Source organism: Gambusia affinis, linkage group LG07 (assembly GCF_019740435.1).
Source record: "Gambusia affinis linkage group LG07, SWU_Gaff_1.0, whole genome shotgun sequence".
Lineage (NCBI taxonomy): Eukaryota > Metazoa > Chordata > Actinopteri > Cyprinodontiformes > Poeciliidae > Gambusia > Gambusia affinis.
The window spans coordinates 2,220,351-2,246,846 of NC_057874.1; the positions used below are offsets into that span (position 1 = coordinate 2,220,351).

The window sequence follows — 26,496 nt, forward strand, 5'->3', positions numbered from 1 at the left end:
GATACCTGAAGTAGCGATGCACTGATTCAATATTAATATCTGTATTGATCCTGATATTGAACAAAATTCTAGGTTGGGTATTGATGGCGCTGTTCCCGATCCAGGAGGGCAGATCTAGTCAGTCTAACTCTATGCTTTGTGCTCTGAGCGACGTCATTTTTTATTAATTATTCTACATTATATTTAGAATTCCTAATCACACTTTCTGAATCATTTGACAGAAGGTTTGTTGCAGTTTATTTTTACATGTTTGATCAATGTTGTCAACTTGTTTTTGTCATTTTCAGTTTATTTTTTACTTTCCATTGGATGTTCTGTTCTTAGTTACACTGACTGAACAAACTCCAGGTGTTTTTGTGAAGCTGTTGGTACATTTAAGTGTTCAACTGGAGCAGATTTATCAGATTAATGTGTAATTCACTATGTTCATGTCTGTGTTTTTAAAAAGAAACGTTTTAAGTAATTTTAGCTGTTCTTCAGTATCGGCTCGTTATTGGCCGGTACCAAACCTATATTGGTACCTGAAGTAAGAATAGTGGATCGGTTCATCCCAAACCTGAAGCGCCGTCTCGCTGCTCCTGTTTGTGTTTCATACATGCAGAAGTGGAGGGTCTGTGGAGCCACATGGGTCACGGCTCTGCACAAACACAAAGGAAGCTCTGACAGCTCCGTCTGGGTGGGGCGCTGCTCGCTGCTCACTGCTCGCACATCTGCTGCTGGTTTGTTGTGCATGCTCATGTCCTGCGTGAGGTGATAGGCCCAGCCTCAAAACCTGCAACGTTATGGAGCCATTCAAGGCAAAGTGAGAACGCGATTGGTTTTTAAACGCTGCCTCTGTCATTTTCTCAGGACGTGTCAGAAATGGCGCCCTCTTCTTTCAGTTTTAATGTAAGATCAGATGATCCCAGCACCCAGTGTTATGTGGTCAGAGGCCACATGGACAATCTGTCATGTGAAGTGGTGTCATATGTTGCGGGTGAATGTTGGTGAGGCAAAACGCTTGGGACCCAGGTAAATTGATGAAAAGACAATTTAATGAGAATATATCCAGAAAAAGACACAGTCCAAACACAAGCCAGGAGACCGGGCAGCACGACCGAGCAGACACCAAGGCTCGACGCCGGTAGCAACCGGTAAAACTGGAAGAGACGGACTGGCACACAGACGACACTGACAGGAACACTAACTGACACAAGGACCCGACAAAGACACAGAGACGCAGGTGACATTAAATACACAAGAGGTAATCAGGGAATGAGACACACCTGGGAATAATCAAGGGGAGACAAGACAACACGGAGACTCAGAAACTCGAAATAAATACACAGAAAACACAGAACATGACAAGTGGAAAATAATCAGGAAGCTGGAGGACTGAGAAGTTTCAAAACACATCATGAAACTCAGGCAGAAATGTTTCCCCTCTAAGGCAAAAGGTCTGATCTTCCTTGGATGCATCTTTGCACTAAAGAAAGTTTGCTTTGCAGAAGTATTTACACCACTGACCCTTGAACTTTTTCACATGAAGTCACATTGAAGCCATTACGACAACATAATTGTGCAAATTGGATTATGAAAGTAAATTTACTTAAACGTTGCAATTTAAAATAAACAAATTCTGCTAAAAAGATTTCTGTCCCAGGATGAGGTTGTTTTAGGCCTATTGCAATTAGTTTATGTCGCAAAACTGCAATAGAAACACTTTTTTTTTTTTTTTTTTGCCTCACACAAATCACATGGCCAACAACTGGATGTTACTGCTGGCAAAAACAGACGAAGACGACAGGAAGTAGCTGAAGGACGATATAGTATGAAGTATGTTTCTTAAGGACTTATTGCATGAACAAATGTATTCATGTCTGATTTTAATACAATTTTTTTTGTTTAGTGGAAACACTGCAATTGGAAAATTGTGATCTTTCGACATTAGTGGAATGTGGACAACATTTTGTGACGACTGATTGAAGCTTCTGTAATGGAGAACAAATAAATAATCAAACACAAAATCATAGTCATTACAAATGATAACATTATTATATTGTTGTTTGTATATTAGTAATGAATTTGTGTTCTTTTTATTTACATAAAAAAAATCCTCCACAGTTTGTCCTAACTCCTGCTTCTTTGTTCTGCTTTCGTTGGCGGTTTTAAACATCTGAATTTCTCTGTGGTGGAGTCAATAAAGTCGTATCTTATCTAACTGAAGCTACAATAATGTGGCTGGATTAACCTGGAATGAACATAGGAATGAACAGGAAGTGGGGAATGAAACAGGAAGTGGGGAATGAAACAGGAAGTGGGGAATGAACCAGGAAGTGGGGAATGAAACAGGAATGCCTGGGGGAGCAATTAGGTGATTGAAGACAGGTGAGTGGAAACAGCTAAGTGGAGAGATGCTAAGTGAAGGGGAAGTGAGGGCTTCAAAGGAGCGCAGCAATCCTCCAAACAGAAAACATGAGGTGAGCAGAGAGAACAGACATTAACTAGGACCTTAACCAACCAGTAAGGTTGGGGAAAAACACTTTTTAAAACATAAACTACACTGTTATTAAGGTTATTAAGGTATTAAAGTTGTGTAAAAGAATTTCACTGGTTCAAGTGAGTATGAAATCGGCTCCTACTCACGTCTCACCAGGGGATATCAGAGTAATAACCACATACTGCATGTCAATAACCAATCAATAAAAAGCAAAGAGAATCATCTACTCCAAGGAAAGATGTTGGCTGCTCACACCTTCCTCACAGAACCCCTCTTCAAATCCACTCAAGTTCTTTAAACACATGGAGCCACCAGAGTTTGCTAAAAGACAACTCAGGATTCCATGTCTTTATCGAGACACAAACCATCAGAAGTTAAACTTAATCTCCGCTCCCCGTTTGGGACTCGGAGGTCGGAGTCGGTGGAGAACTTCAGACTTTTTCACTCTGAGTTCTGACTTTACGAGGTGTTCCAGTTCACGTCTAAATTAGACATTCTTTCCAAGCACAAAAGGAACATTAGTCACTGTTCAGCATGAGTGGAGAACGAAGAGAAACTCCAGTGACAACTTTTACCACTGCAGGTTTAAGGAAGCACTAAGTAGAGGAACAGGACACAATAAGTCCTGACCAACGTCAACACAGTATGCTGAGCACCCATTCATCTTACAGCTCAGAGTTTCAGGGCTTCTTAGGTTTATGCTGCTTACGTTGAGGTTAAAGTCAAATCTTCCTTTCTCCTCATGTTTCATTTTCTTCATTGAGGTTGAAGAACATGACAGTGCACTGAAATACAGAGAAGAAAGTGGGCTTGAAGTAAAGACGACTGGAAGTTAAAAATTCTGTATATAATCTAAAAGCAGCAAGTTGGAGGAGGATTCTTCACTGAGAGTTTGGCTCTAACCTCCACCAACCTTGTCCCTCACTCTGTCTGACATTCATTTCGGAGTCTAATGCTTCCCACATGTAGAGCAGACGAGGCCGTGGCGTGGCTGACAGTGCGGCGCTGCAGACGGATGAGAGCAAAGAGCAGAGAGGACCGAAGGACGTGAAAAGATCAAGGGCTCATATAGAAACGTCTGTCCTGCCGAATCAAGTCCCATTCGTGCTTTCCTTTTGGTTTCTACAAACTCAGCTGTTGCAGAAAACTAAAAGGAAAATGAGTCCCAGTTGTGTTTTTGAGGTTCCAACTCTTCTTGAGGCTCTCCGCAGAAATGTCATTGTTCTGATGGAATTCATCTTCTGACTCTCCTTCATCTTATTCCTTTGCTTTCTTTCCACATATGAAGCAAAAGTTTCTTTTATCTTGCTGCGATGAATGGTCGTTCACTCTGAGCTTTGTGGCAACGTTTGCTGGTTGAGTTCAGATAGAGAGTATATGAATAGACTCAGGGCCGTGCAGAGACCTTTGGAGGGGCAGGGGCTCAAAGTTAAAATGGGGCACATTGAACAAGATCTTAAAACACCAAACAACAACACAGCAACAACCCATTTCAATCAAGAATCTAATTGGATCCTACTTGCATTGTCTTGTGGGGAAATGCAAAGCAAATATAATCTATATTTTCCCCAACAGGTATAAAGTTTCTGTTTCTGCTGCTGACAGTCCTGGAGGGCTGAGTTGATCTGAGACTGAAGCTGTTAAACAGACCAGAGGAGAGAAGGTCAAAGGTTATAAAGTTATGAAATAAGTTAATTTGCTGCCATTTTACTAATTAAGTCCTAATAATATCTATTTAACCTCTAGAACAACTTGGCTGCAGACTGATTTATAGATCCAAAAGCTCAAAGGAGTTAACTCTATTTAATTGTTTGATGTTAAACCTCTAGATCTAGAATTATAAGACTGGAATATCAAGGCAAAAACAACTGAGTCGCTGCTCGTAGGGGCCATTCAGGGGCCCCTAGAAATTGTAACACAGGCCATAGATCTAAACCTGTAGCATCATTTATAGAGAATGACAATGTTAATAAATTTTATTTAATGCATTCAGCTGAGAAAAATAAATAGTACATTTAGGATTTAATTAGGACATTTACTTTGTAAAAGTTTAAAGAATCATCTTGATAGTTTGATTGTTGTTACCATGGCTACAATATGGTGTAATCTTTGTCTTTGTATTAGGTTTGTTCACAAATACATCACAGCAAATAACCAATAATCAGTGATTGATTTTAAACTCTGCCAATAAACCTGGTCTCCCTCTCACAGATTCACCTTATTAATATTTAAACATGTTTGTGATGCTGAGGTTCTTAATAGGACGGGTCTGGGAAAGGGGGGGTTCTGTCTAAGGCCCCATATTACCTTGGACCAACCCTGCATGAACAGCCGCTGCGATGTGCATCTCTGGAATCTACCTGGAATCTACCTGGAATCTACCTGGAATCCCCCGGTGGCCCCTTTCAGTCCCCCGATGCTTTAGAGACATTTTGATTCATTTAATTGTGGCATGTTTAGTTTTTTGCTGCGGTTTTAATTATTGCTACAATATTTTCTCTGATGTTTATTTTATGAACTCTAAATGCTCTAATTGGGCTGAATCTTCCTTTAACACTTGAGGTTCTGCAATAACTTCTATTTACAGCTGCGAACCTCCAGTCCAGATCCCGTCAGTATAGCGGCTTTAACCCGCCTGGTAGAAACGTTAAGGAGAAGCAGATCGAACAGAGAGCAGGTGGTACCCGGTGGTACCCGGTGGTACCGGGGCTTTGAGCTGCGTTGCGACTCGCAGTGACAGTCGGTACCGTGTCTTATATCAGAATATCTGATATAAAGACAGATATTCTTTATATCTGTCGGTGGACCGACTCAGACTGCCTGTAGTGAACCAGGCTTTTAGCAGAATGATGAAGTTAAAGTCAGAAGTTTTCTCTGCAGACGAAGCATTTCTGTGTTTAGGGGCGAGGCGGATTTTGTTCTTCTATTGATAATTCATAATTGTCCTTGCATCAAGGATAAAAGAGGCAGGGGCTCAAGCCATGCATTTACCTCAGTAAATATGTTTTCAGTATTTTTACTGACATCAAATTCACATCAGATGTCTGTAAGAACCAAAGTAATGCGAGCACACAAAGAAACCTTGAGTCAGTAGATTGTGTGTAATGAAGTGATGTTCATGGAATAAGTACTGAATGATGTGGATAAAATAAAACAAACAAGAAACCAGCTAAAATTTGTTAGTATTTAGAAAGTATTCCTGTTATGCAACTAACTTATTAATATCTGATGGACAGTAAAAAGGTTTGCTATGGGGACATTTTTCTGTCATAGTTTTAGAGCACACACTTTCCAGTCTGGAAGCAGGATTTCATGACTTTTGTTCTCAAAACCTTTAAAACTCAAAACCAGAGAGAAAAACAAGTACAGTTTTTTATTATTTCTTTTTATTAGAAACAAGATGTACTGCACTCTACTGCAATGTCCTCTATGCACAGTCACTGCACGACTCCACTGCTGAAAAGCAAAAAATAGTATAAAACTTGCTTAAAGTTTGCTGCTGAAAATCTGTATGGAAAAAAAATGAAGGGCAGAGAAAATATGAAGGATCCCAGAATATTTCAGATTTAATGGTTTATGGGAAAGTTATGCCTGAGCAGTTTCTGTATAATATTTAATATATTTCTGTAGGTGTACTTACTTCATTTATTATTTTGTTTTTTACTCCATTTGTGAACTAATTTGCTGTGATTTCTTTGATTGTTTTAATCATCTGCTGTGAATTGTTTGTCAACAGAAATATTAGAAAACTATGAAGTGAAAGAAGTGATGAACTTCCTGTTTTACCTGAAGCCTTTTGTCTCTGTGTTTTCCCATCAGGCCCAGATTCAGCTGGACTGCGGAGAGGACAACATTTGTGTCCCTGACCTCAAACTGGCTGTTATTGGGTGAGAATTTTGTGTTGGCCATAATTTTCCTTTTTTAAAAATCTTAAAACATTTTCACCACTTTGAGCATCTTTAATCTGGTCAAGTTAAAACCCCCAAACACTGAGACTCCTCAAACTAGATTTTTCTACACTAACAGGAGAATATTTAAACCCAGTTTGATTTGTGATCTGGATTGGAACAGACTCTGAACTGGATGTCTGATTGTTGCTCAGTGGGCCTCTTCCACCATCTTACTGCTTTTTCATACGACATCAGTCACCATGTCTACTTCTGATACTGCCTGGAGCTCAGAAGTGAAATTAGAAATTTTGTCCCGCAAATATACACCAGAGGCATATATATATAAAAAAAAAATAAAAAAAAAAGTTTGTTTTTACATAAATAAACGTGTGAATTTCAGTCTAATATAAACCAAAATCATAACAACCCGCCGTGCTCGTCGTCGATGCTAACTGCTCTGGTGGCTGAATCCTCCAGCAGCACAGATGGTGCAGGGAGGAACTCCAGGAAGTTTTATTTTGATTTTTTTGGTCATATGTATCTATTTTTTTATATATTTGTACTTGTTTATATATAACACTTTGGATGAAGTAACTAGTGAACAAATAATCTGTGGGATTCAAAAAGTATATTCTGATTCTGTTACTGGTGTTACTGGTGTTACTGGGCCGACCACTGCGGCAGCTCCAAGACATAAAAATTAAAGAGACAGTACCCGAATTCAGCTACATAAATTCTAGCAGCAGCTGAGCTCAGCACTCAGATGACAGACTGAACCAGAGTTGTTGGTGTGTTGAAATATCATTTTAAGCGCTGTAATAGAAGAGATCGTCTTCAGAAGAGCGTTAGCCGGTTTGAATGCTGCCAAGGTCAGGAGTGTCACGTTTCACATCTGAACTGAGACTTTCTGCAGCAGGTTGTGCAAGTCCCATAATGATCTCTTACTCTTGGCTCAGTCTGGTAGGGTGGATGTTTAATCGTTCTTTGTTTGTGAATGAACACCAGAGAGATATGAGTCAGTGTGTTTCTACCCTCCCATTCATGGAGCGAACACACACACACACACACACACACACACACACACACGCACGCACACACACACAGGCTCTTGCTCCTCCTCTCACGACGCCAGCTCTGTTATGAGGAGTGTTTTGAATTATGCGGCCATGTGATTCCTCTTCACAGCAGAAATCCAATCAACGCTACAAGTTTCCCACGGAGGTCCGGAGTTCTGCCTGAGGATTCGTTTCAAGGCCAAGTGATTCAGCACACGCATGAGAAGAATTCCTCCTTGCTGTAAAACATCAGCAGTTTGCTTTCCTGGGCCAACATTCCTTAATGATGGGCCGTTTAACATCCAGGATGAACCCCGAGGTTTATCACTGTGTTTGTTGCGCTCTGACTGAGCGTCCTCCGTTCACCCTGGGGATTTTCTTAAATGAACTGACTGTTGGCTGCAGTTCCCTTTTCACTCAGCATCTGTTGAGAGGTGGTGCTATTCCATCAGTGTTGCTTCCTGGCCTAATTAAAATCATCTGGTTATTCCACCTAGAGAAGGGTCACTGCATCCAGACTGGGGGCCAGGGGGGGAATGAAAGAAGACCCCTAGTCCTAACCCTCCACGGCCCTCGTAGCTCCTTCTCCTGCTCAATAGAAACGTGGATTTACGGCGCCGCGGCAGACGGGGAGTGGCCCCGGCCCTGGAGGTTGTGGAGAGAATTTATCACGACAGTTAGAATGTGCTGGCGCTCGTTACTGCATGGGGGGTCGATTTCCTGAGACAAATCACAGCGATCGGGTTCAGCTCGGGTTCCTGACCGGCAACGGCTGAAAGAAAGGCCCACTGTTTACGAGTCTGTCACCGTGACAAATGTTGCTGGGCGATACATGGTCTCAGGGGATATTGTGATAAACGATAATATTGTTGTTTTGAAGTTATTTTCAAGTAATATGAGGGAAATGGCAAAATGATAACGCAAGAACACGTTGTCAAAGACCAATCAGGATGAATATCAAAAACAATTCAGTTGGAGCAGTGACGTGCGGTCAGGGGAGGCAGGTGAGGCAGTGCCTCACCAGCCATCATGGAAAGAAAGAAAATATATAATCATAAAGTAATTTAAATTGTTATATTCATCCGGTGGTTTGTACTAAAAAATATTTATTTTTCATGTAGCTTCACCAATTTCGATTTTTATTTATTCAAAATCGCTGAATTTTCTTATTTTCCCATTCAAATGCTTGGAAGCGATGCCGGTGAGGCAGCAGCGAGCTCTGCCTCACCTTGGATTGCGCAACTCCTGGCTCTGCGCTGGCTGCTAAGCGGAGAGAGCATGTTGCTGTACGGCGTCAATAAAATGATTTAAACAAATTTAATATGTGAACTTATTTCCAATAATTTAGCTTATGTATATAATGTACAGTGCTTTTTGTCACCAACTGTGTTTGTGTAACGTGTTTCGTGTAATGAGCGATTATAAACGCAGAGAACAGGTTCGAGGTGAGGCAGGCAGTTCTCTTGCTCATGGCAGGGGGCGCTCAAGATCCCAGACGTTCGTCTTGTTCACTCCTCAACTGCCGAGTAAGTGACAGCGAGCTAGGCTAAACAATTCGGGAAGCAAGTCAAGTGCAGCGATAGATTATAATAGAGATAGTGATTTTTTTCCTCTCGCTTATCCCGACTTTCGACATGGATGACTACATTACAACTGTTGTAATGTAGTCATCCACAAATGTGTGTTTTGTGAGCTACAGTTTGTATGTGTAAGGATGCAGAAGTGAAACATAACCTGTTAACTGCTGTCAATCTATGCATCTATTTGCAAATCTGATTCTGATGACGTCAGTGCCTCACCAGGTCTGAACCTCACCGCACGTCACTGAGTTGGAGGGATTCAGGTGTGGAATAATTTTGTGAGGAGTTAAAATTGTGTTTTTCACTCTTTAAATAATAATAAAAAAATGTCTAAAAAATCAATTTGCAAAACAAGTAAGGTTTGATTATGTTTTATTTTATGAGTTTGTCTACAGACTTATCTGGAATTCCAGGATCTGTTTTGGAAAAATATACAGGAAAGATTGTGTTGCTTTGATTTTGATGCTTTAAATAAAACAAAGTGAAGGTCTAATAAACCTGTTTTTCCACCTCCACCTTTTTCACTCTACATTTTATGTTTGTCAGGATCCTGGGTTTTGGGTTTTGTGTGTTTCTGTTCTATCACCTATTTTCTAGTTCACTTTAGTTTTGCCTTTCAGGATAGTGTCGTTAATTTAGTTAGATTTGTCTTCTGTTAGTTTTTGTTATTTCAGTCCTTCATAGTGTCTCTAGTTATGTTTATTTTTTAGGTATTTCGTAGCTCTAGGTTTAGTTTCTCTTTTATGTCTGAGTCTACGTCTGTTCTTTAGTGATTCTAGTTCTTTGTTTAGTCCTTCTACTTACTCTAGCTCTGTGTTCTTTAATTCTTGTTATTTTTAGATCAGCCTCGTTTCTGTTTTGGTTCCTTCATAGTTTATCATGTTGTCTCTAGTTTTAGTGTTTCTTTAATATTAGAATTATTCCCAGCTCCTTTGTGTTCCTCTGTATAGCCTCCCAGCTCCCTGCACCACCTTCCCTCCCCCCTCAGCCTGATCGCTGCTCCAACCATCCACACCTGTCATCAATTAACTCATCAGCCCGGTTCTTTTGTCAGACTCACAACTTCCTGGTATTTCAGCTCTTCAGTCTCACCCACAACCAGATCCTCATGTCTTTTCCCGTCAGTCCTTTGTGCGTTCCTGTGTTTGTCCTGGTGTCTCTTGGCTGGATGTTTCTGTTCTCATCATTAAATAATCAAACTAAGCTTCTGCCTTTTTGGGTCTAACGTTTTACCAACCAACATCATGACAGTGTTCTTGCCTCTGACAGGAATTTAAATATTGTTTATGTATTAATGTATTAGTTTTATCTTGTGTTTGTGTTTCAGCAATGTGATTACGAAACATAACTATTGAATTGTGTTACTGGGAAGGTTGTCTGCTGCTCATCATCAGTACTTTATGTCTCCCATTTGAAACTTCAGAACTTTTAAGGAAGAAGATTTTTTTTCTCAGAATTCTGACTTCAGTCTTCTGAGATTGTGGACAAAAAAAAAAGAGACACATTTTTTTGTTGTTGATCACTTGCCACATTCTTGTTGGTTGCGCAGGAGGCTCCACTTCTGCTTTTCAAAGATGTATGGTTATATTATTGCATTTCTGCTTGCAGCCATTTTCACATGTGAGTTTGAACATGGAGTTGAGGAGTGGGGGGTGTGGCCAGCTGCAGCTAATTTGCATTTAAAGTGAGAGGAGATCTTAGACCAGCTCATTCTGAAAGGAACTCAAACTAGGCAGAACTAAGATCTCATTAGCTGAGAATGATTTTGTGCAAAAAATATAATGCAATGTGCTATAACTTTCTCATGATGGTTCATCACAACTCCCAAAAAGTTACTTTATAACATTATAATTAGTTTTGCTCCTTATAGAAGAAGCATGGCGGTGATGTTGGCCTTCTCTTTTTTCCAGTGATAAATCAGAGCTCTACCTGGGCGACGAAAACGCCTTGAGCTTGATCTTTAATGCCAGGAACGAGGGAGAGGGAGGGGCTTATGAGGCGGAGCTGTATGTGGTGCTGCCCCCCGAGGCCGACTACACCGGGATCGCACGCAACAACGGGGTGAGGCGAACACTCAGCATAATAAATAACCCTGACGGTCATAGATGTTTCACTGCTGGAAAACTGTAAATGAAACAAGGGTTTTTATTTTTGTTTTTATCTGTATTTCATCTCTGAAATGTTATTATTATCAAGAAACAGCAAAGTTCTTTATGAAGTTCTCTGATATGAAGGATCATCACTTGTTCTGGTCTGTGATGTCTTTTCCAGAGTCTGACTCAGCTGACCTGCAGCTACGAGGTTGATAACCAGACCCGCCATCTTGTGTGCGATCTGGGAAACCCCATGAAGTCTGGCAGCAGCGTAAGAACCGCTTCCTGCTTTATTCTGTTTTCACTCTCTGTATGCATTTAGTCAACTTTAAAACGGCAGTACTATCTAAAGCAACGTTTTTTGAACTTCACATGATGTTTAATGTTAGTCCCTCACCAAAAACATACCTGGAGTGTTGCCTTGGTTCTTTCACGCATGTTTGAGAAATCCTTTAAACTCCATGGAAACGCCTGGGTGGACCTACCCCCGCCTCCGAGACAAACCGGACCTGCAGGTTCCAAGCTTCTGAGCTTTGCAGAGCAGCCCTCCTCCAGGACTTCCCCACTGCAATTACCCCACTAGCTCCTTCAGACTAGCCAGCAATAATTAGCAAACACCTGGTGAAACTTTAGTCATTATGCTGGCTTCTTCTCAGAGCAACACTGGTAAAAAGGTTGTTAAAGGGTTAATAGAGCAGCTATGTCGTGATGATCTCCTGAAGGTGGAGTTTCAGAAAGACGAGGAGTTTCTTAAAGAGACAGAGGCCCAATTTCAAGGGGTTAAATTACAATGTCAAATTTCTTTGAAGTCATTTTTGTTATATACAGCCCTTTTTAACAACTGAGGGTAAGAGAGTTATTTAATTGTTCTATAAAGTAACACTATGTGACTGGAGAATAGTGCAATAACGCGCCTTTAATGACTAACATACATGAAAACTACAAATTTTTCTGACAAACGATGCAATCATAAATGTAAGTTGTGAGCTGTGAGTACAGTCTATCTGTGTTTACCCTGTTGATCATTAAGAGTCCAAGCTCCATAGAAATGATTGTCTTTTTCATCTGTAGTTATGGGCCGGCCTTCGATTCACTGTGCCGAGACTGACAGACGCTAACGATGTTGTCCACTTTCAGCTCCAAATACGAAGGTAGGTTGATAATGTCTGATGAGATCCGTTTGCATAATTTCATCCTACACCAAAAGGCAAGAGTGTCTTCTAAGGCTTATTTAGTCCTCTCCAGTATTTTTTGTATTTGCATGCGGACCCATTAGTTGATAATAAATGGGTCAGTTCTTATCATACCAGTTGTTGTTAACTATCGTTCTCTTTGAGTAATATCACATGATCAATCCTCTTCCAACATTCCACACTTCAAAATAAGTAATAAAAATATACATGATTCGTGCTGATATAATATCGGGTCAATATCAGTATCGGCCAATACTCAAATCTGCAATATTACTATCATATTGGAAGGAAAGCAGTTGTATAAGGAGCCTTGGCGTCATGCCTCCAAAGTGAAATTCATATAATTTTCTTTCAGTAGTTGGAGGTGATTAAAAACATGTTAATCATGGACTTTTTCTGTCTGTGTTGCAGTAAAAACTTCAATAACTCTGACAGTAACGAGGTTCTGCTGGAGGTTCAGGTTGCTGCCAAGGCTGAGGTGATCCTGCAGGGGTAAAACTTCATCATCAGCCTTCCAGCATAACCTTTCACTATGTTTCAAATGGTAACGATTGGGCCTGCAGCTGAGACGTAACTGTGGCTCTTGCAGTGTTTCTCGGCCAGACAAAGTCATCTTCCCTCCTCCCAACTGGAGCGCCCGTCAGAGCCTGGGGGAGGAGCAGGACGTTGGCCCCGAGCTGCAGCAGGTTTATGAGGTTAGACGTGATTTATGGCTCTTATTCTTAGCTCTTCTGAGTCCTCCAGCTGTGTTGTGATTTCAAGGAAGAAGATGTTTAGAAATTCTGATGTCGAAACTTGTCCTCTCACAGTTGGTGAACAATGGCCCCAGTGTGGTGAGCCGCACGACGTTAGAGGTGAGATGTCCCCTGAGGGCCAAGGGCCACGCTCTGGTCTACCCTGTGGAGGTGATCACTGTGGGCCCACTCAGCTGCTCCTCCAAAACAACCTTCAATGCACTGAAACTCAAGGTTAGAACACACACATCTGCCCATAGGCATGTTGCATGTTCATGTTTCTATATGGAGGTTTTGTGTATGGGCACAAAACTGGAGGGCCAAATGATGGACCTGCTGAAACTGGGAGATGTAGATAATAATTTAGGTCAGTGCGCCACAAAATAAAGAAAAAAAAAAACTGTTTAAGAACAACTTGTGATTTCAAGCAAGAAGCTGTTTAGAAATTCTGATGTCGAAACTTGTCCTCTCACAGTTGGTGAACAACGGCCCCAGTGTGGCGATCGCCTGTTTTTTTAATGGAATCACAACACACCAAATTCCACAGCACATCTACGTGTTAAAGTTTTCAAAGTCAAGCTAGCATAACTGACCTATTACCTCCCACTGTATTTTTGTTTAAAACTTTTTTCTGACCTTGTTACCTAGTTGTCGTAATGCTAATTAGAAGCAAAGCACTGCGTCCCTTTTTCATGTATATACCTGGAGTACATTTAAGATTTAATGTGTTATGTTGACAAATTGACAGCTAAAACCAATAGTAGTTAGTCTGTTTTTTGTGCCTTTTTTCGGGATCTTGCGTGCGTGGGATCACGTTGCAACGTCACTATAGAGGCAAGAGTTGTTGTGGCTAATGAACATGACATCACATTTGCTAACCAGTCTGCCCATGTATGCAGCTTCAGGCTCCAACGTCAGAAAGTCCTGCATTGTTAAAGTCCAGCACTGAGCATTACATCTGGAGGAGGGAGGAGATCAGGGATCCTCTGGCTGAACACGGAAACCTGGTGAGACTTGCATGGATTTGCAAATCACATTATTATTATTATTATTATTATTATTATTATTATTATTATTATTATTATTATTATTATTATTATTATTATTAAGAATAAATAAATAATCATATTATACATTTGTTTGAAGGTGCCTTTCAAGTCACTCCAGGTCATGAACAAGAAATACAGAACAGCAAAAGAAAAACAATAAAACAATATTTATTTAGCGCCAATCATAGCAAATGTCGTGTCAAGGCGCTTTACAAAAATATAATCTAATTGAATTTCTGTTCAATCACACATTCATTAAAACTGATCCTAATGATCAAACAGTACAGAATGTTCCACTGTGTAGTTTTCAAATCTAACTTGAAATAATTGCTAACTGCTTAGATAAGTGTGATACATTAACTGTATGACTTGGTGTGTATTGTGATTAGAAAGCAAAACGTAGAGTTACATTTTCTGTTTTAAAATGTTAAGGGCCTGCTGAGATGAATCAACTTATGCTGTAATCTGATGCAGCACATCAAATGGTGTCATTTATGATCAAGCCAATCATGGTCCCTTTGTACATAAAGTTGATCACTGTTTATTAATCAAAGTACATCAAGATGTTTCTGCAGCATTTTGTAAAAAGGCAGATACCAATAACATTGAACACAATTAATGATACAACAGAAAAAATGCAAACAAAATAAACAAGTCAGAGAAAGTGAGTTTTGATGTTAGAGTCAACTTAACTTGTCACAAAGGCCCTCACATAAAGTCACTCCTCTGGGTGTTCAGGCCCAGTTTGTCATGGTGCTGTTGTTTGTTTCATGGTGGTTCTGCTGACAGTCGATCCACCCAAATAACCCAACAACATGTTGCTGGGGTATTTGGGTTAAACTCTATGTTTAAACCCTAATGAGGTTATTTCTTTTGACAAAGGAAGTGGGAGCAGATATGACGAGTCCCTGCTAACGTCTCCCACTGTCAGCTGTAATTGTTTATGAAACGTCCTTAATTAGCTCAGTGATTTATGAGACTTGTGTCAGTGACCGGAATGTTTGACAGCTCATCCCTGCTATTCACAAGAAGCCTGTTGAAAAGAGAAAATCCAGATACATGAAGACGCTCTCTCACTATTTGATCACTGAATGTTTGGTCACTTTTCAGCTGGGAGTTTACAACTCTGCTTCCAAAACTATTCACACTCCTAAAACATTTTGTATTCTGTTACATTACGACCATACATTTAAAGTGGCAGTGTTTTGTAAAATGGAGGTTTTGGGCTGCACATCATGTTTAATGTTAGTCCCTCATCTAAAACATACCTCGCGTGTTGCCTTGATTCTTTCATGCATGTTTGAGAAATCTTTTGATCTCCATGGCAACCCCCTGCCTTTGAGGAAAAAGCTGCAGTCTCCGAGTTTCACTCAGCTCCTTCAGACTAGTGAGCAGCAATTAGCAAACATGTGGTGGAACTGCACATCAGCTCCCATAATGAGTTCCTTATAGGAGCTACTTCTCAGTGAAATGCTGGTGAAACGTTGTGAAAGTGTTAATACAGGAGCCATGTTGTAATAATTTCCTGAAGGCGGAGATTAAGAAAGATCAGGAGTTTCTTAAAAAGACAGAGGCCCAATTTCAAGGAGTTAAATTACAAAGTAAGTTATGAGTGCTATAGTTACATCAACTTAAGGTAGCACAAAACCTCATTTTGCAACAAAATGGAAGAAAATACATTATACTATCTCTTTAGTTTTTTTTTTTATTTTGAAAAAAGAAAAGAGCAAGAATTCACTTTTGGGTAAAAATCTGTGAAGTGGACAAGACAGTAGTGAGCATTTTGTTACATGTGATGTAAATCCCCTTACAAAAAAAATCCCATGAAAATCACATGTGATCACATGTGATTTTTATGTGATCACATGTGGAAATGTGTGATTCACATGTGAATCACATGTGATTTTACCACGAAACGTTCCAAAATCACATATTTATGTGCTTTCACATGTGATTCACATCATTCACATGTAAAAATTTGTGTGAACCACATGTGATCACATGTGAAAGTCACATGTGATTTTCATGGGATTTTTTTGTAAGGGTCTAACACAGTATTTCAGAATAATATTCATCAAACAAAACATGGTGATGGTTGAATGACGGTCTGGGCTGCTTTGCTGCTTCAGTTACTCCCCAGCATGTCTGGCCATCAGCCAGCAGGTCTGGACTTTAGTCTGATGAAGATATTTCAGTTACTTGTAATGGACTGATTGTGCTTGAATGAAGAATATATAGAACAAAGTTTTTGTATATTTAAACATGCTGGTGTGGGTTTTCAAATCCATTGTGTCTGTTTTAGAGGTTCAGTAGAAGAAGAAAACATGTAATGTTGACCTCTGACCTCCTGCAGACGTGCAGCTCAGTGGAATGCTGGAAGCTGCACTGTGATGTGAACCGACTGGAGAAAGGCAGCAGCGTCATCCTGACTGTACGCTCCAGACTCTGGGCTGAGACCTTCGTGGAGGTGAGGCTGACTGACTGACTGATTGACAGACTGACTGACTGACTGACTGACTGATTGACAGACTGACTGACAGGGTAAAAAGTCTACCAAATTTTCAGTCATTTAATGTCTAAAAATATTATCATCAGATGGACCAAAATATGAAGTTAAGTAGAAATGTTGGTATCTTGAGAAAAAAATGACAATAATTTATATATGTAGCCAAAAATAACAGAATGGAATTTTTCCAAATCAGTTTCTTCAAATAAAAACCCCTGAAACTGCAGGTATGTGTCTGTGTTTAGTGAAGTTTTGGTTAAAACATGTCTGTTTTTCATTCAGTGAGTAGAGAATCCAGAATTGTTACTCAAGTAGAAGTAAAACATAGTAAAAATACTCCTGAAAGTATCTTTTTCCAAAAACATTACTCAGGTAAATGTAACTTAGCATCAGTGCTCAGAGGGTGGAGCTCTGAACATAAAGTTCAGTAAAAGCGCAGAACTCCGCTTGAAGCCATCCGTTTGCTCATACCGCCCCCTTGTGGAGGTTTGTGATTACACAATATGAAGGATTTTGTAATAATTTCACACAGCAGATCAAATATCAGCAGTATGTGAAATAGGTTATATTCATGAAGTCACACTAGATATTCATATTTTATTTTTTTATGTAACACCCATGAACATATGATGAAACCTGTCTTGGTGCTGCATGTTATCTCTTCTGTTTGCTCGTCCCAGCGCCCATACAAACAGCACATCCTGGAGTGTTCAGTCCAGTATGAAGTGAACAAGATGCCATACTCCATTCCTCCCAAATTCAAGTCATCCGGATCAAAGAAGGTAACTTCCTGAAGTTTGTGTCATTCTGAGTGTTATTCTACTCTACATGTGGATGTCAGTGTGAGGTGCGACGGTGTGACGGTGTTACTGTTGGCCAGGTGCTGGCGTCTGTGATGTGGAGCAAGCCGGACAATCAGTTCTCAGTTCCAGTGTGGATCATCATCCTGGCTGTTTTAGCTGGGCTGCTGCTGCTGGCGGTGCTCATATATCTGCTGTACAAGGTAGAATGGGCTGATGGAAAACACAACCCAACATCCTCCAATTATTACTTACTTTTTAACTTAACCACATAAAAACCCACTGAGATCAAGAACTCTTTCATAAGGCTGACATAGTGGACAAGACAAATGGACAACAAAAATAAACATTAAGAATATTTAAGTGCATTTGACAATAAACTGTAGTAGTTATTAGAATAACAAAAGAAATAAAAGCAGGGCAAATTTAAGATTTAAAATATAAGCACTATTGAAAGGATTTCCATTGTTGATTTCTTAAAATAAAGCGGGAAGCGTTCAGTGGAACAAGTTCTGTCAGTTTCTGTTCAGATTGCAATGATTCCAAGCAAAGAAGGCAAAGAAACTGAAACCTTCTTCTCCTGTTTTCGTTCACACATGAGTAACATAAAGATATAAAACGTTATTTGATTGTAGGCTTTTGGTTCTCCAAAGAACATTAAATTGATAAATAGGAAGTAGGCCAATAAGAACTTTACATTCAGGGAAGGCACGCCAACTTTAGTTTACAGTTCCTGGTTGGTACATCAATACATTGATTTGTTCTAAGTATCTGTTCAGTGCTTGCATGGGTTCAGAGTCAACTGGTGACATCGTAATGTAGAGCTGTGTATCATTTGCCTCAGCTATCTGGCGCATTTAGATATTGAATAAGAGGGGTCCCAGGACTGAACCTTGGGGTACCTCATATATGACTTTAGTTTACTTCAAATGAGAAGTTATGTTTTGACACAATAAACCCTGTTCTTTATGTCAGACTTGAACCAATTGAGTACTGAACCAGATCCTACCCAACTGTTGAGGTCATTTCAGTAATATGTTATGGTCAACAGTGTCCAGTGCTGCACTGAGGTCCAACAGCACCAGCACTGTGGTTCTTCCACAGTCTGTATTTATATGGATGTCATTGAACACTTTGACGAGAGCGGTCTTGGCTCTGTGGTGAGCATAGAAACCAGACAGGAGGACAAACTATAACTCCTGAAAAGAAAGTCACAGAGGAACAAAGGTTGATGAAAACAGGGAGTGTAATTTAAAAGGTTCATATTTGACCCCCTTCACCTAAAAACATTTAACTGTGCTCATTGAAAGAAGACAAGTACAGTACTGAGAAGTTTCAAAAGCGGGCGGGGCAGTTCCATCTTGTTGTAGTCTATTGCCAGTCCAAGGCTGTACATGTGCACACATGTATCATCTGATCTGCACCAAATTGAAAATGATGAATATTAATTCAACTCCTAAAATATATGTAAGGAAATATTTAGTGGGTGTCCAGGACTGGTACAAGGGTTGGAGACTGTTGATTTAGTCTGAACGTTTTTGTATCTGTCATCAGTGTATATTAATAACTAATAATAATAACTGCATAAGTGCTGGTTGTGTCACAGAACCACAAAAGCTTTCTTCCAGATACTCTATTACCTCTTAGTAAACTATAAATAATGAACTTTGAGTATGTACTGAGTTGTTCTGTGTTTAGTATGCAGAACGGCACCTTCTAAAGGTCTGGGAAAATTTCAGACACTGCAAAAAACCAAGATAATATAAAGAAGGGGTTTCTGACTTGAGTTCATTGCTTAATACCTTTAATTTCTTGAAGGGTTTATAGCAAACTCAACTCTAACCGCTTCTGATCTTAATGGTGCCACAGTGGACTGCATCCCACTAATGTCACTTGATGCATTTTCAACACATATGTAGGGTTGACAAAACAATATTTTCACATAATACATGTAATTTAGTCTAATTTGGGACAAAATATTGATTCAAAGCCAGAGCTTTGAATCAATATTCCATTCAGAGATATTCTGAAGTTAGTTTATTGCGTATGTGACCTCTTCACCTTTCCTTCCAGATGGGCTTCTTCAAAAGGTCAGACCCCTATGGAACAACCATGGAGAAGGCCCACCTCAAACCCCAGGCGTCCTCTGAAGCTTAGATCGAAGAAGGAGTTTCTCCTTCTTATTCCAAAGAACTGGAAAAGATCGCCGCCTTCTCAAGCGAGGGAAGGAACTCACTGATCGTAAGCTGGCACCCCATTTGTGCAGGGTCATTTATGGGTGCTGTATCACTGGAATAATGTTAACCTGGTGCTGCACTAAAATACCAAAGAAGAGGAGACTGGGTCCGCGCAGCTAAAGAAGCATTGCTGTTTTGGACACCAGTTTGGACGGTCAGGTCCTAATTGGATGCTCAGGCTTGAGGAAAAGGCTAATCTTATGCGAACCAAAGAAAACAAATGCATCTCCAACAAACAGCACTAAAGTTCCAGCTTCGCTTCTTTCCAAAAATGTTGACTTTTTAACCAAGCTTGGCCCTCGTGTTTGATATCTGTTGAAATTCCTGCTTTTTTATTGATCTGATCACCACTTGTTATTTATGGCACAGTGATTTTTGTTGAATGTTACTCTGTACTGTCTGCAGGGAACACCTGATCAAACTGCAATGTCTGACTTGAATCATTCCTCTCCCATATTGGGAGGTTTTATGTATGTATGTATTCATTGACTGTGTTGACCTTATTGATGTTGTGGCTCCGAATAAAGCTGAATTTTGTATAATCATCTAAAATGGGTCTCGTGATTTTCAGCTGTGAGGAAACAGAATCCAAAGAGAACTTCAAGCTGCTCAAAGTGATGGTGGAAGAATTCTAGGCTGGATGACTGCAGGGTGTCCAATCTGATTCTGCTCCGCTTCTTTGATTCTTCTTTGATTTCAGTGAGTGATCTGGATTTTGAATTGGAGCAGATTCTTGCTAGCATTAGCATTCACAAGAAGGTATTCTAGCTGTAGTGTAACAGAGATCAAGCGTGGGAAGGAGAGGGAAGATGAGCAGTCCCACAAGATATTGTGATTGACAGCGCTAAGACCCGCCTCCTGGCTCTGATTGGTCATTTCTAGGTAGCACTGAAGAAGGTGGAGGAGCTCAATTTTGTTCTGATTATCTGTCTCAGATCATACTGTCACATCATACTTTTTCAAATATTTTTGAAAAATGTTACAAAATGCAGTTCTAAGAAAATTATACACATAAATACATACCTCTGCTCATTGTTTCCTGAAGACCTTTTGGTCTACAGACCAGCATCCTCATTGTTAGTTACCATAGCCAACGATGATGGCAAATAAACTGTCTTTCCTGTTTTTTGCGCCATTAGCACGTTTAACAGCATTGATTAATTGTGCTAAACCCCTCCTCCTGGCTCTGATTGGCTGTTTTTGGTTGGGAGTGGTGCTTTTCTTCGGACTACAATTGTAGCTGAGAGAGGACATGGACAACATTAATCTTTTCACAAATTATTTGTCTCATAATACAGAGAAACAGATTTAACAAATACGTAAAAAAAAAAAAAAAAAAAAAATTAAAAATCTTTATAAAAGTTATGTACTGTAGAATTAATTGCTCTTCTTAAACATTTAACATCCAGATTTTCTGGGAAACTGAATTTTGACTGGCTGCACATACATTGCTGCCTAAACATGCAGTTTTTGTAGAGCAATGGTCTTTTGTAGCTTTTCCTTCTTGCATAGGATTTTGAGAACTGCCTGCTGGAAGCTGTCAGGTCAGCAGTCGCCTCCTAAATGCCTCATATCGAATGCATCCAGGAAGAATCATCCTATGGGAAAAGCACTATTGACTTAGCAGTGAATAAAAGTCTATATTTTAGAGTCAGCACCAAGCAATCATCTAAGGTACTTTATGGTACTAATTAAGTCAGTTTTCCTCTAGTTTTTAGTCGGTGCTTTACACTACCCTAAGCTAATAAATGAATCAACACTAAGGAGTTGATATACACTAAGGTTTAAAACTTTAAGAACCAATGAGAAAGTAAAATGAGTTTTAGCTTTGTGGACTGAAATGTTAATGAGAAAGGAAACAATCGGCAACTTCAGTTGGCCCATTTTTAATCTTTACTAATATTTGAAGCTTGTTCACATGGATGAGCCAAATGCCTTTTGTCCACAATCACAAACCTCCAGAAGTAAGTTGGTAGGAGCAGGGAGCCGCCAGGAATCTTGGGCCCCATGACAAAAAATTCAATTGGGCCCCCGCTGCACAGCTGCTGTTAAAGTTTCTTAAATCTATCTGACCCATCAAAAGTGCTTGCAAATGCCTTGGTCTCTCAATTGAGGAAACGTGACACTTTTTAAATATCTATATAATAAAGAAAATATTTCAGAACCACCTGCCTCCTCTAACATGTGTTATATTTATCATCTCTGCCATAAAAACTCAGATTTTCAACATATGAGACACAATTAAATAATAATATGTTTATATTTCATATTTCTCTCCAGCTTTGTCAGTTTTTCTGTTTTCCTCATTCATTCAGTTCTATCAGAATATTTTTCTCCTGTCTCATATGGACTGAACAACATCTGTTGTTGTGTGCAACATGCTCACTCATGCTTTCTACTCCCTGCCATATGGACTCTCCGGCTATTGTAATAACAATCTATAAGAAGCTTTTTTTTTCTCATTTATAAAATACTAAAATTGGGGACAGCTTCACCTTGGGATAGGCCATCTAAAACAGGGACGTCTGGTCACTGTACTCTTGCAGTACTATTAAACTCATGGCCTTTTGCCATACCACTAAACCAAGGGTCTCAAACTCCAGTCCTCGAGGGCCGCAGTCCTGCAGTTTTTAGATGAGCCACAGGTACAAAACACTGGAATGAAATGGCTTAATTACCTCCACCTTGTGTAGATCAGTTCTCCAGAGCCTTAATTATTCTATTCAGGTGTGGTGCAGCAGAGGCACAAAGTTGCAGGACTGTGGCCCTCGAGGACTGGAGTTTGAGACCCCTGCTAACCTCACAGCCTCTTGCCGTACTAGGAGTTGACCTCCTGGAATAATTAGAGCCGTCTTGACCTCAGCATCTGCTCCAATTCAGATGAACTGTTAGTCAAATTGTTTGTTCCTTATCTGTCCAAACAGAGGTTCTGAGCAGGGGAAAGGTCGGGTGCCAGAACTTTCTTGCACAAAAGCTTAAAACTAACATCTTTCCTTTCTTAAGTGATTGTTATTCCACATCTCTCCAAATCTGAATTCCTTCCTGACTTCTAGGTCAGATTAACCCAGTCCATTTGACACAGTCCATTTCTTTTAGGATAAAACATATCTTAGTGCGAACCAACCAAATAACATAATTTTAACTATTAATATAATTATACTCCTCTACAATTTACTGGGAAGTCTTGGATATAGAAGCCCAGAAACGTTTAATGAGGCTGGGTTTTTTGGCTGGTTTTACTATTTTCTCTTTGCAAATGGAAATGAATGCCTCATCTACCATTGAACAACTGTTTAAACCCAACAGTACAAGAACATCTTTTTTTGAGCAGCCAAATTTTTTGGAGAATGCTCTCAGTATGTCCTTGCTGAGATTGTTCAGATTACTTTGAATGTCCTTTAGATCTTGCATCTTGACCTCGGCACAGATTTTCTCCGACAACCTCTCCACGATGGTTTGGAGGTGATTGTACTTGCATATTATTCTTGATTTTGTTATGGCCTTGATAAGAACTGCATTGACAAGAAGCATGATGGATGACTGCTGTTCCTCCTTCTCTGTGACTGGCAGTGGTTCAGCAACCTTTGTGGTAACCACTGACTCCTGCTCCACATCAACTAACTGTCTTTCTTTTGAGTGGGTCGATTCCTCTGAAATTAAGTTTTCCACTGATGGAATTGTCGTTTCTTCATCTTCTGGTGCCGGTGAATTTCTATTGCATTGTTCTTCGCTGTATATTTGAAGGTTCTTCTCCAGTTTGACTCCAGCTGCTTTGTTCTTCTGTTGTGCAATGGGAAGAGGAGCAGCTTGATCTCTAGACTCTTGGTTTTCAGTTGGTGGAAGGTCATCCATTGAATTACCTGGAATCTCTAAATGGTGTTGGTCAGAGATTGACGTTTTCATTTCATTAACTTTTGGCAACACCTCAAAGGTTACGTCTTCCATCATTTCCAGACATGACTCCTTTTCCTTCAACGTAAGATGAGTTGCCTTTGTGAGATCTGAAAACTCCTCCGAAATAAATTCATCCACCATCTTTATATCTGGTTCTCTCTCATTAGAGATCAAATCTTTCACATTAGTGGTCTTTGAAAGTTCCTCCGAAATAAATTCATTCACCATCTTTATATCTGATCAATTAAATAACTATTTCGTTTATACTGCAAACTGTCTCAATCTCTCACCAAACTCCAGCTGTCTCTCTTAAAGAAAGTAGCAGAAGGAAAGAATTGTTGCCTGAAATCCGGATAAAACTCTGTGATGTCGTAACAGACCAGATTCCATCCACCTACGTTGAGTCAACTTAGCAACCGTTGCTAGGTGTGAAGAGCCATCAGCCACATGATCATAGAGGTCTAAATAGAATAAGAGTAGAAAAGATTATGTGAAAAACTGAGAAAGACCACAGGTGATAGTGAAGAGAAACACTTAAAATACAACATATGAGACACAGTTAAATAATAAAATGTTTATATTTCATATTTCTCTTCAGCTTTGTCAGATTTTCTGTTTTCCTCATTCAATCAGTTCTGTTGGAATATTTTTCTCTTGTCTCATCTTTTATCAGTCTGCCAGTATTCTAAAACAAAGACATAATATCACCTCAATCTCCCCCCAAAACATTAGAATGTACAGATGACATACTGAAAATGTACAATTTAAGAAATAAAATTAGATTGGCTTTTTTGATTTGGAATTTGGTTATTTTGAGATGAGGAGCTGGATTCTTCCTAGTAAAATCTTAGTATGAATATTAACCTTTTCCATCAGCTGATGAAATGTTAAAAATGTCATATTTAGCTAAATAAATAAATAAATAAATAAATAAAATAAAATCTCTCCATTCTCATCGGTTTCAGTTCACGCTCCTCTTCATTCAATTTTCCTGTCACTGAATGACTCCATTTTTTGTGAGAAACTTTAATATGCCCAAACAGGTGCAAAAAAGAGAAACATGCAAACAAAAAGACGACAAATTAAATGCAGCAAACAAAAAGAATTGTAGCAAACAAGTGCTCCAGACCACTAAAAATAGTATTCATTTCTATGGGACCAGATGCAAGATTCAGAGAAAGAAATTTGAAAGAAAGTAAAGGATTACTATTACTATATTTCTTTTCACATACGCCATCTTTTATAATATTATTATAAATATTATAAAAGAAGACAAATTATATAATTATAATAATATTATAAATATTATAAAAGAAGACATATTATATTATTATAATATTTATAATAACATTATAAATATTATAAAAGAAGACATATTATATTATGTCTTCTTTGGCGTATCTGAAAAGAAATATAGTAATACCTACCTTTACTTTCTTTCAAATTTCTTTCTCTGAATCTTGCATCTGGTCCCATAGAAATGAATACTATTATTTTTGACTTCTAGTGGTCTGGAGCACTTCCGTTTTCAACACTTTTTGTTTGCTGCATTTCATTCGGGGGTGTTTTCTTTTTTGTTTCCTGCATTTCATTCTGGGGTGTTTTCTTTTTTGTTTCCTGCATTTCATTCGGGGGTGTTTTCTTTTTTGTTTGCTGCATTTCATTCTGGGGTGTTTTCTTTTTTGTTTGCTGCATTTCATTCGGGGGTGTTTTCTTTTTTGTTTGCTGCATTTCATTCGGGGGTGTTTTCTTTTTTGTTTGCTGCATTTCATTCCAAATATGTCAGTCAGGTAGGCCAGTTTCATCAGAAAGTTCTCATCACTAAACTGTCTTGCAAATTCATACTTGTGCTCCTGCTCCAAAAACACTTTTATCTCCTCTCTGAGCTCAAAATCTCGGGACAACACTTTTCCTCGTGACAGCCACCTTGCCTCACTGTGAAACAGCACAGCTTGATGTTCAGCTCCCATCTCCTCACAGATAGCAGAGAAGACTCTTGTTTTTAGTGGTCTGGTCTTTATTAAATTGACTACACTTACAATGTCTGTCATAACCTCACTTAATTCAGAGGAAAGGTGCCTTGATGCCAGTGCTTCTCTGTGTATAACACAGTGTGTCCACTCAGGATAAGGTGAGGCCTTCTTGATGAGAGTCCAAAGTCCTTTTCTCATCCCTTCCATGGTCTGTGCTCCATCACTGCAAACACCAATGCAGTTCTCCCACTTTAGCCCATTCTCAGTCAGGAAACAGTCTAGCATTTTGAAGAACTCTTCAGCTGTGGCTCTGTCTCTGACATATTTACAAAAAAGTAGATCCTAACATAGGGAATTCGTCATGTCAAAACTTACATAAGCACTAAACAAACAGTCTTTGCCACTGTCAGTTGCTTCATCAAATTGTAAGGCAAAATGTTTGTCTTTGCGTTTATCTACCAGCTGTTCTTTAAGATCATCAGCAATGTCATTTATACGTCTAGCAACAGTGTCATTGGACAGAGGGATTGTTTTTACTTTTGCAGGACTTGCGTCATCCAGCGTGACAGAGACCATGTCTAATGCTGCAGGCAGTATCAGCTCCTCTCCTATGGTGTGTGGTTTTTTGCACTGAGCCATTTGGTACGCCACCTTATATGATGCCAACAACGCTCGCTGGTTTACTGAAGTAGCAGTCACAAAGCGGGATGACTGTTAGCAATATTCGGCACGTTTTTGCTGAAAAAACTCAAGCCGCTTATCAGCGTGATTGGGGTACAATGTAGTGACACCTTAATTTATTTGGCTTCATGCTGTCCACTGCCAACATTTTGAGACATTGTAGTCAATACACTTCTCTCCAATATCAGCGTCCCTGCCTGCAGGAGAAGGAGGATGTTCTCTGGCTTGCTGCACTCCTTCAGCAGGTCCTTAAAGATGGCCTTTCCCTGGCATGTAATCGTGTCCGGGCTTATGTTGAGGACTCTTGGTTTGGTTTCAGCCCAGAGTTTTTC

The 26,496-nt window shown here is 39.6% G+C and overlaps 1 protein-coding gene across 1 annotated transcript in view; it reads left to right on the forward strand.

Moving 5' to 3' along the window:
- Positions 1-19,747, forward strand: part of LOC122834150 (integrin alpha-5-like) — a 48,846-nt gene extending 29,099 nt beyond the window's left edge. The window contains exons 19-30 of the mRNA XM_044122307.1: positions 6,299-6,366; positions 10,915-11,065; positions 11,276-11,368; positions 12,169-12,248; positions 12,702-12,782; positions 12,880-12,985; positions 13,100-13,258; positions 13,924-14,031; positions 16,427-16,540; positions 17,260-17,361; positions 17,460-17,582; positions 19,453-19,747. Coding sequence (XP_043978242.1) covers positions 6,299-6,366; positions 10,915-11,065; positions 11,276-11,368; positions 12,169-12,248; positions 12,702-12,782; positions 12,880-12,985; positions 13,100-13,258; positions 13,924-14,031; positions 16,427-16,540; positions 17,260-17,361; positions 17,460-17,582; positions 19,453-19,536 — 1,269 coding nt within the window. The 3' untranslated portion in view covers positions 19,537-19,747. The remainder of the gene's footprint in view (positions 1-6,298; positions 6,367-10,914; positions 11,066-11,275; positions 11,369-12,168; positions 12,249-12,701; positions 12,783-12,879; positions 12,986-13,099; positions 13,259-13,923; positions 14,032-16,426; positions 16,541-17,259; positions 17,362-17,459; positions 17,583-19,452) is intronic.
- The last annotated feature ends 6,749 nt before the right edge of the window (positions 19,748-26,496 follow it).